General features: G+C 38.5%; 1 protein-coding gene across 1 annotated transcript; it reads right to left on the bottom strand.

Annotated features, from left to right (window-relative positions):
• Nucleotides 1-2,673: 2,673 nt before the first annotated feature.
• Nucleotides 2,674-9,861, bottom strand: LOC114269997 (transcription initiation factor TFIID subunit 6-like). The gene is made up of 9 exons (XM_082881151.1): nucleotides 9,733-9,861; nucleotides 9,179-9,193; nucleotides 4,855-4,950; nucleotides 4,636-4,744; nucleotides 4,356-4,456; nucleotides 4,119-4,256; nucleotides 3,916-4,011; nucleotides 3,669-3,791; nucleotides 2,674-2,805 (listed from the first exon to the last, which is right to left on the bottom strand). Exons 1-9 carry the CDS (start codon nucleotides 9,859-9,861, stop codon nucleotides 2,674-2,676), a joined length of 939 nt encoding a protein of 312 aa, XP_082737277.1.
• Nucleotides 9,862-11,219: the final 1,358 nt, after the last annotated feature.

Here is an 11,219-nt window from a genome sequence, read left to right as displayed (position 1 = left end):
TATACTTTGGAGAGTTGTTGTTTCATGCTCCTTACTTGGACCATTGCATGTGCCTCCATGACTTGGTCTTTGGAAGACCTTCTCATTGGGTTTTAGGGTTTGTTTTGGTGTATTATAACTCTGATTTTATTTGCCTAAGTCATGTCATGTTCGGTTGTAAGAGGTGTAGTGCATTTTCCCATTTGGGCCTTATATGCATCTTGTTTTGTGCCCTTCTTTACAGCATGTTTTGACTTTGTTCCATATGAGTTTTAGCTTCATTTTGGTCTGCCTCGGGACTGTTTTGAGTTGCTTTGATCATTTGGGGCTTGGTTGACATAGTCATGGTTCAAGTCTTGTAGCTAGCTTTGAGCTTTAACTCCATTAAACATGCCATGTTTGCATTGTGTAGTCGATTTGGCATCATTCTTCATGTGATTTCAGAGTTTATTGTAATGCCATATCCTCATATTTATCACATCTCGCTCATGTTTGAAGGTTGTGCATTGTGGCCTAATTGATGGACCAACATGTGTGCATGTTTATCTCGCATTTTGGTGCCTTATTTTTGGTCTTTTGGCTACTGTTTTGTGGCATGGCTGAGGTCTCCCATTTCGATTTAAGTTCACCCTTGTACATGGTTGCATGTTTGGCATGTTGCATCTTGTTACATCATTTGCATGCTTGCATTATATCATGTTTGCATGTTCTTATTACATTAGCTTAGCTTGCATGTTAGGTTGCATTACATTATATCTTGCATGCTTAGCACATTTTACATTTGCGTGTTTAAGTTGCATCGCATTTGGCATGCTTTGCTGACTTAGCCCCATATTGCATACTTGAACCATTTTGCATATTTGAGCCATATTGCATATATGCATTGCATTGTGTTTGGTTTGGGGTGTCAAACCAAACATGAGGTATGAGGTGTGTTCGTACTTAAAGTGACGAAACACGTCTCAATCCTCGGTCGTCGACACTCTTGATCTCAACATGATAGAGTGTGTAGCATTCATTTGTTTTGTTGCATCAATTTACATTGATTTGCAAACTTGGCACCTTTGGCCATCATGCATCGAAATACGTGATTGGTGGCCCGAGGACCGAGAGCCATGCTCCCTTGAGTTTATTGCATATTAGGAAGAGTGGCTATGCACACATTGCCTTGAAAATACCTTGCCATGCACTTTCTGTCCTCTGTTGCAGCAAAACTAGTATTCTGCAGGAAGAAATGGCCGGTCGGCAATCTTCAGTGCCGGCCGACCACAAAAGTCCAGCCGGTGGACCAACTTCTGGTCAGTTACCATATTCCTATAGCCAGTGGTTGTATATCTTGGCCAGTGATATCCCATAATGATCAGGGAGTAATTCAGAAGCATCCCAAGGATTTTCACAATTATCAGAGGTGCAGAACAGTGCAAACAGAGGCAACAGAGGCATGGCAACGGGTTTCCGAGCAAGACAAATCAAGCATGCATCATCCAAGCATTCCGAGGCGGGGCTGCAGCGGCCTCCCTTTGTAACCGATTTGTTAATTAGGTTATGTAATATTTAATTAGCTAGAGTAGTTAATTATTCATTTGTTTTGTATTATTTATTTGGACCCTCCGACGAGAGGGCGAATTTGTAATAAGTGTGCGTGCGTGTGTGAATGTCATCCAACCCCACGTCTTTCTCCCTTTTATTTACTAGCTTTTGATGGTTAGTTTAGGACATGTTTCAATTAGCATACTTATGCCCACATGTTTGCATCATTTATCTGTTTTGCATGCACCGGGCTCAGCGTATCATGCTAACTGCATTGTGTTTCAATTCTAACTTGAATACGTGTATCGAGTTATCGCATTTGACATGCCATTCTTAGGGTAGCCGAGTCTATCTTAGTTGCATTTTGCATGCGTTGCATTAGCCATTGCTAACATGAACTAGGATCATGCATGATTACTAACTAGTTTCTTGTTTTGGCTCGGAGTACTAGGTATGCTTTTACGTTTTAGCATCCTTGCATGCCTGTGAGTGACTGCCATGATAGCATGCTTGCCATGAGGCTATTTGCTTACATGATATAACTGCCTGAATGCCTGTGTCTGAAGGTTGGGTTGCTTGAATTGGAATAATTCGTCGAAACCCGTGTTTTAACCTACTTATGAGTAGCAAATTTCAATCCATTTTCAAAACAAACGGGTATGCGATGCTTTGTTCCAAATTAGGCGACCCGGTCTATACTTGTTTGTTGTGCACATAACATAGTAATTCTAGGCTAAATAATCAAAATAAGAGCACATGTGTCTTCAAAAACTTGATATCATGTTTAGTAGTGGCTGATCTTTAATCGGGCGAGCGGGGGTGCTCATAGCTGACCTTCCCCAATTGTACCCAAGTTCCCGAGCCGAGGCAACTTTGGTGATGACGAACACGTGGCCTTAGGCAAACGAGTCATGGTTTCCTAAATTTTCCCAAAAATAAAGCATTTAGGTGGCGACTCTGTATCTGGCAAAGCAGTCCATGTTTGGCACTTCTTTCTAAAAATCTATTTTTCAAAACGATTTGCCCGATTTGGACTCTTTGGTGATTTATCAATCTCACATCGCACATTGTGAGATCAGATTAAGAACCGTGACAATTTGAGTCCGAACTGTAGTGAGCCCAAATGAACAAAACAGGATTCCCTCTCGGGACGTTCGGGGACGTCTACAGTCCTAGAGATGCCAACCCCTGTATAGTGCCATAGTGTTGAGTTATTGCCCTTTTTGGGTCCAAGAGTGTGTGGACCAAAGTCTTTGTCAAGCGTGTCTGGAGATTATTATAAACATACCCAAATCTACAATAGTCATAAATTAGAAATCCAATAATAAAGTAAAAAAAATCAAAATAAGATCTCTGAATGGAACTACTTAATATAAAAAAATAAATAAAAAGATATCCGAGCGGAAACCAACGTGAAATGTATTAAAAAAATCTTTTTTTATTCAGTTCATTTTCCCCCATTATTTGCAAGGTAAGCAACCAATGAACTAGATGGACATGAAGGCTGTTTAACTGGGGTTTCATTCAGGTCAGGCTTGTGTATCGACGACTCCAGTCAATCCACAATTTGAACCAATTATCATTTGGTTTGCACAAGATTTGTACACTGACTGAATTTAGACCACGTTTGGATGGCAAGAATGGAGAGGTAGAATGGAAATCACATTCCCAATCTCTTTCATTCCAATGTTTGGGTGCATCCAAGAATGGGAATGTGATTCCTAGTTCAGTTTTAAGGTGGAGTGAGGTTACCACACCAAGTAGGAATCCTATTCACCCATCCCAATTGGAATCTCAGATTCTTGGAGGAATGTAACATAATTTAGAATAAAACAAGTAGATTGGCCTACAATATTTAACATTATATCATATTCCTGTACCCTTAACATTCTTGTATTATTACTAATAATGCGATTCCGGGTAATAGGATTCCCATTACTTTTTTATGTCTACCATCCAAACATAGCCTTAGTGTCATCTGGGTTACAAGTCAGTATTACAAGGTTAAACCTAAAACCTTATGTGAAACTTCATTAATTGCTAAAATCTGCACAAGGTTTGAAGGCAGTCAAAATTGATATTATCGGTGGAAATACATATGTTCCAGGGCAGGTGGGACGAGTAAGCAGAAGATAAAATAAAAGAAATTATAAGAATCTCTTGCAAATTGAAGCAACCAAGTTTGTTGTGAAGTCTCTAAGTTCCCAGTGGTTGTCAGCAAATTGGTTCCCTAATCTCTTTGCAACAAGGCAGGTAACAATCGATGGCATTAGCTGGTGTAGCTGAGAACGAAAAGGCTGCCTAATTAGATATACACCTATTGCCAGACCAAAGCATGCCAAATGTGCAATTTACTATAGACCCTACTAATGGTCATCATGTAACCGATGGCATCAACAAACTTACATAAGGTTCTATGTGTATGTGCAGATTTTGGAGAAGGCTCTCAACAAGATGCATCAGAGCAAACAACAGACGAAAATTGTTTAAACCACAGGAAACCTGATATTACTCAAAGACAAATCAATAATAATAAATATAGTGGAATGAGCAAGAAAATGCTACAAAATTTCAAATGTTTTATCTGAAATATTTAGCCTCCAAAATACCTCATCGACTATAAAGTAGGTAAAATAAGGAACTAAAGGATGAAGTCCTAAGTCTATTGCCAAACTCTCTAAGGCTTCCTTGAAAAGGACCGAGTCAGACCTAGTCACAGCAACTTCGGTGATTTTATCGAAGTATAGCTGTACCAGAAAGAAGTATAATTAAATAATTTCATAATAGTAGAAGAGTAACAAACAAACAAATGTATCTATGTGGAAAAAAAATAGTAAAGTATATACCTGAAGCACCCTAGACAGTATATGTTTAACAGGTAATTTAATGTCGATAGCAAGATCATATTTTTGCTTAGGTTTTTTGTTATTAGAAGGAGCAACAATAACTACAATTGCACAATCATTTCAAATATAAGCACCTCTTTATGGGCTCTAGTAGCTACAAAATGGAAGGGGTTCAAGTAAATAAGATCTAGTAGTGATTGAATCCTTCTAGTGTTCCAAATAAGAAAAATGTTTTCATATATTCTGTATGTCCAATTGAACTTTTCAGTAATGTATAGACCTTCCACAGGAGCATTTTCTAAACTAGCAGGTTGTACACCTTCAACGGCCAGCCAGTGACAAACAATTGAAGTATCAAGTGGTGCTTTTGGCAAAGGCGCTTCAATCACCTACATGTTAAAATTTAAGGAAAAAAATCAATAAATAAATAAATAAGAAAAGAAACATGGAAAATGATTTGGCCAAATTAAGACAGTTCGCATAAGAAGCAATCTCTTACATCTTTAAAATCCAAATCCATGTCATCAATGTAAAACAAATCCCTGTGTCCAGTAGTTCTTTTGAACCGCAAAGGATCCCAGAGGCAAATTGTGGGCTCGACTTTCTTCGCGTGCCCCCCTTTCGGAGAGGCGCGAATTGGTCTCCTACAAGTCGGACTCCTGTCACGGTTCTGAATCTAATCTCACAAAGTGCAATGTGAGACTGATAAACACCAAAGAGTCCAATCCGGCAAATCATTTTGGAAAATCAGATTTTAAATCAAATAATGCCAAAATTAGACTGCTTTGCTAGATTACAGAGTCGCCATCTAAATATTTTGTTTTGAGAAATTTAGGAAACCCTGACTTGTGCCAAAGGCCACGTCTCCGTCATTACCAAAGTTGCGTCGGCTCGGGAACTTGGGTACGAGAGGGGAAGGTTCTGAAATGAGCACTTCCGCTCGCCCGATCAAAGATCGGCCTCTACTAAACATGATATGTTGTTTTATAAACCCCATGTTTTCTTATTCTAGTTATTAGCTAATTTGACTATGTGACACACACAAGCAAGAATAGACTAAATCGCGAGATTTGGAACAAATCAACTCATGTTTGTTTTCGAAAATGGTTTGAAATTGCCACCCTGAAGTGGGCTTAAAACAACATGATTTTGCCACTTCGCAAAGTGGGCTTAAAACTCTCATTCGTTGAACTGTTCCAATTCAAGCAACAAAGCCTTCATCCACAGGCATTCATGCAGTTAATCATTTAAGCAAATAGCCTTATGGTAAGCATGCGAAACATGGCATTACTCACATTCATGCAAGTTTGCTAAAGCGTAAATCTTACAGTGTACTCCAAGCCAAAACAAAAGTTAGTTAGAAATATGCATAATCCTAACTATACAAAATGCCTAATGCAACACATGTAATAATGCAACTAAATAGGCTCGGCTATCTAAGATGGCATATGAATGCAACAATTGGATACACGTATTCAAATAAGTATTGAAATACGATGCAGTTTGAATGATGAGCCGAGCCCAGTGCATGTAATACAAATGAATGGATGCAAACATGCAAGCATAAGGTATGCTAATCAAAACGTGTCCTAAAACTAACCATCGAAAGCGGTTAAATAAAAGGGGAAAAGACGTGGGGTTGGAAGACATGCACACACACATGCACCCTTATTACAACATTACGCCCTCACGAAGGAGGGTCCGAATAATTAAGCTAAGCTAATCTAAGCTAAGCTAATTATTACAAACCAACTAATTAACTATTCTAGCTAATTAATTACAACATATTGAATTTGAATAACCAGTTACACAAACTAATTAATAAAGCAATAAAGTGGCCTCACGGGCGAGGGAGACATGCATGCTCGGTTGCTTCTTCCCGAAAATGCCTTTGCCTTGCCACCGATTGCCTCTGTTTGTACTTGCTATGATCTCTGAAAACTGTACCAACTTCCAGATTGCCTTTGCTCCAATATAGGAACACTTTTGAACAACTTTTCTCCTCTAGCCGGTCGGCCACAAAAAGTGGCTGTCGGCTACAACAACTGGCCGGTCGGCCACCCCTTTTTCCAGGCTTCTGGTTTTGCTACAACAGAGAGCAACAGAGGCAAAGCAATGCATTTTTCAAGGAATGTGTGTACTGCCACTCTCCTTATCATTTCTCAAGCTCAAAGGATTGTGGCACTTGGCTCTTAAGCCACCAATCAAACATTTTCAATGCATGATGGCCAAAGAGTCAAGCTTGTACAAAGCCAATGAATGCACACATAAGACTCAAAGGGCCGCCACCCTATCATGCATGATCAAGGGTGACGGCAACCAAGAAACATGATGCGTTTCATTACTTTGAGTATGAAACGTCCCACATTTCTTGTGTTTGGATTAACGTCCGATCCAAACACATGCAATGCAACACAAATGCTTATCTTGTTCATGTTTTACTTTGCTCATTTTGTTTACACATTTTAGCATTACCAAGCCATTCTTTAACCGGTTAAGTTCAAAATGATTGTCCTCTAATGAGAGAGGGGTTCAACCTAAGGATGGTTTAAGACATGAGAGAGATCATGCCTTTGGCCTGGAGGAACCCTCATAAGAGGGTTAAAGCCATCGAGCACAAGCTCTATCTCAAGCTTAAACACAATCATAGGTTAACCAACCCTCAAAACAAATGGAAAAATGAAGAAATGAGGGAGGTTGTAGACTTTTTGATGCTGAAATGGCATGCTAAAGACCTTAAATCATGCAAGCAACACATGCAAGACATGTTCAAAAGCTAAAAGCATTATATTAGTGAAGAGCATCACACTAGAGACATGCAATATCAAGCTTAAATGACCAAACTAGCTCTGGATAGAGCTTAATCATGCCAAAATAGTGGCTAAATCATGCTGGAATTGAAATACAAAAAGATATAAAAACATGCTCATGTGTTGGCTCGCAAGCTAGGCTTAAAACACAACTCTCAAAAGCAATGAAAGGGTGAAGTATGTGAGAGTGTGACAACGCTATACACACTGAAATCATATATAAAATGATGCTATATCATGCAATCAACACATGCACAACATGTTAGAGGCCTTAAAACACAAAGCTAGTGAAGTCAATTACACTATAGTTATACAAAGCAAGCCTCATATGACCAAGAAGGCTCAAAATAGAGCTAAAGCACGCTAAATTAGTAGCAAAAACATGCCGAGATAGATCCACAAAAGGTAGAAAAACATGCTCACATGCTAGGCCATCTACACATGCAAACAAGACACAAGGAGGGAAGGCCACCCCCTCCTATTTTGGACCTCAAAACATACTTTTTACCACTGAAATTCCCCTAGAATTCAGTGGTTAAAAGGCTAAAAAAAGTTGTTACAAAAGGCTTAAAAAAAAGGCACAACACTTAGCAAACAAGCTACAAAAGAGGGTGAACCACTCCTAACTCCAAAAAGGCCTTAAACCACAATTTTTAAACCTTAAAAATAGAGGTTTTTGTATTTGAAGAGTAGGCCAAAAATAGCATGCAAAGGTGGCCAAACAAGTGTGCAAAAAAAAGCTTAAAAGGGGTTAAGCCTATACCTTTGAAGCACAACACTAAAACAGGGGCAAGTCTGAGCTCAAACTAACCTTGGGAGCTCCAAATAGGCCTCCAAGAACCTCAGCTCCAAGATGAAGGTATTTGGTCAAGAGTCTCTTTGCAAATGTGTAGAGAATTCTCACGTTCAAGTACAAAATAGGGAGAGAGAATATTCTAAAGAGAGAGAAAATTTTGCTCACAAAATTGTGTAGAGAGAGAGAGATTTTAGAGAGAGAGGCTCCCAAACTTTCTAAACTCCTAAAATGAGAGATATGGCCTCCATATATAGCAATATACAAGCCTTGGGTCGAAATATCTGAATATAGGATAGCTGGCACAGTGTAGAACGGCTGGAGGAGAAATATTTGCAAATTCTGAGCTTTCTAGATATTTGTGGCCGACTGGCCACTCTTGGTGGCCGACCAGCCACTTCTGACCGACCGGCCACTTAAAGTGGCTGACAGCCCACATTTCTGGCCGACAGCAAAAATCTGCTCTCCCTGTCCAACTTCAAATGGGCATATCTCCTTCATTTGGACTCCTTTGTAGGTCATTCTTATGCCTAAATTGAAGCCCTGGAAGTCTTATTTCTAATGGTGGCAGCCTCACATCAAAATTATAAGTGTACTAAGAGATATCCCTCTTTAACTAAAGACTAATCAGTTCCAGCTCAATCGGATTGATGCCTATCTTTAACCAGCCATATCTCCCTCATCTGGACTCGGATTTAGGAGATTCTTGAGTGTAAAATGAAGCCCCGGAAGTCCACTTTCCAACGGTGGTGGCCTCATAGCTGAAATCCAAGTGTACAAACGGATAGGCCCGATTTAGCGAGGGTTACTCGACTCTCTCTTAACGGTTCATGCCCAACTTCTTCCCCAACTTGTTTTCTTCCCTCTCCTCCAATTTTCTTCAACTCCAAACCTCTAACCAAGGTGTTTTAAAGAGTCTTTTTCGAAGATTTCACCTCTCCTTCATGCATTTCCACTTTGTCCTTGCTCAGTTTACCGAAAAGCGTAACATTTAACGAAATACGAGCCTTAGAACATCGTAGAGAAATTTTCAAAAGTATTTTGAAAGAGAGGGTTTTAAGGTCTAAAAATATTTTTGGTCCAAAAATGGGGTGTGAGGTTGGGATTTGACGCTCTCCTTGCCAAAGAAATCGAACCGTTGCACTGCACATCTTTCATCACCAAGTAAGCGATTAGTGGCGCCCAGGTCTTAAGGGCGGTCGAAAATGGGGTGTCTTCACAAATCCATAAATTAGCTGAGTCAAAAATAGTGGCCAGAATATTAGACACTCAGATTAGAAACACTAAACTTTTACAAAAAGAAAAAGTAAAAATAATGAACGAAAATATAAGGAAAAGGGAAATTTCAATATTGCCACATAAAAGTTTTTTTTGTTTTAAAAATCAAATCAGAGCCATCATCTAGATATTCCACATCACATGCATTGAGCAGTGGCAAGCTAAAAGCAAATATATTTTAGCCATTCAAAGGTCAACCAAAACTGTCAACTAAGTTGGTCAACCAGAATTAAGGTAGGACACCTCGATTGTAATTTAGCCGTTCTAATAAGAAATAATCACTTAAATTGCAAATTGATTGTAATTTAATCGTTCTTGTTTCTACTTGTGAAGATTAAGCCAAAACTGAAGAATCCTGGTTGTTCCCTATCAACCATGCAATGGTAATTATGGTCAAACATGGCTATTTAAGCACAATCCTATAGGAATATAAATAGAACATAGGAATTAACACAGTGTAAAGCTATATCATTGAATGTTTTTGAAATGGAATTACCTCAAGATTTCTTAAGTTGAGTGCGCTCTCAACATCATCTGTTGTCAACATAGTTCTCTTTGAATAACGCATGCATTTGATTGCCTCCTGCAGAGTTTCACAACAAAAAGTATCATTAAGTCCAACCATCTATGCATGAAAAATGACATAGAGAGAAAGAGACAGATTATGTTACTAATTCTTTTTTTTATTCATATATACATATATATATATATATATTAATTATGGGTCCTTGTGAATATTGACTTGATGTTGTGTAAGATAACTCTTCACAATTTTCTTCAAATGAAAGTAGAAAATTTAGGAGCCCTTTCACAAAATAAAATTATAGGGCAGATTAGTAGTATTGCAAACTTTGAGAAGCTAAAATTTTTAGAATTAAAGATCTTTTTCATTCTATGTTAAAATTTAAAATCACAATGGATTAAACTTATCAACTATTCAGCATAGTTAGCTACACTCTGCTTGAAATTTTAAGTGGTAGCTAATGTACATTACCAAATGCGCACTACAAGAAAAGTGGGCTTATGAGACGGAACTTTTTGCGACGACACAACTTGCCATCGCAAAAAATAGAGTATTTGCGAAGGCAGAAATTGCTATCGCAAAAAAAAAAAAAGAGTATTTGCGATGGCAGAGATTGCTGTCGCAAAAAAAATAGAGTTTTTGCGACGGTATCAGCTGTAGTCGCAAAAAAAAAAAAAAAGAATAGTTTTTTGCGATTGTAATATGTACCGTTGCAAAAAAAAAAAAAAAAGTTAAAAAATATATATATATATTGTGGCTTTGAGACGGCTTCATATATATAGTCATAAAATGGTTTAAATAAATGCAACGGCATTTTTCTGTTACAAAAAAAAAAAAAAAAAACGACGTCGTCTTACTCTTTTGAACATTTCGCTTTTCACCTTTTTTTTCATCTTTCTATCTCTCTGTCTCTGTCTCTCTTCTCTTTCTCTCTCTCTCACTCATAACTCTTCTCTGTCTGTCTGTCTGTCTGTCTCTCTCTTTCTCTATGTGTCTCTGTCTCTCTTCTCTTTCACTCATCACTCTTCTTTGTCTGTCTGTCTCTTTCTTTCTCTCTGTCTCTGTCTCTCTTCTCTTTCTCTCTCACTCATCACTCTTCTCTGTCTATCTGTCTCTCTTTGTGTCTCTCGTCCATCTTTCTTCTCTTTATCTCTCTCAACTCTCTTCTCTCTTCTCTCTTCTCTTTATCTCTCTCGCTCTCTCGCTTATCTCTCTCTGTCTCTCTCCTGTTTATCTCTTTTCGCTCTTTTTTTCTCTTTCTCTCTCTCTCTGTCTATATCTTTTCATCTATTTTTTCATCTTCCTCTCTCTCTTCTCTTTCTCCCTCTCACTTATCACTCTTCTCTGTCTGTCTGTCTGTCTATCTGTCTCTCTCTCTCTTTCTGTGTCTCTCACTCATCTATCTATTCTCTTATCTCTTTTCTTTCTTTGTCTCTTTCGCTCATCTCTCTTCTCTTTAT

This window comes from Camellia sinensis, chromosome 7 (genome assembly GCF_055761805.1).
Source record: "Camellia sinensis isolate YWXY chromosome 7, ASM5576180v1, whole genome shotgun sequence".
Taxonomy (NCBI): Eukaryota; Viridiplantae; Streptophyta; class Magnoliopsida; order Ericales; family Theaceae; genus Camellia; species Camellia sinensis.
The sequence above is the reverse complement of the archived record's forward strand: the minus strand, read 5'-3'. Positions and strand labels throughout refer to the sequence as shown.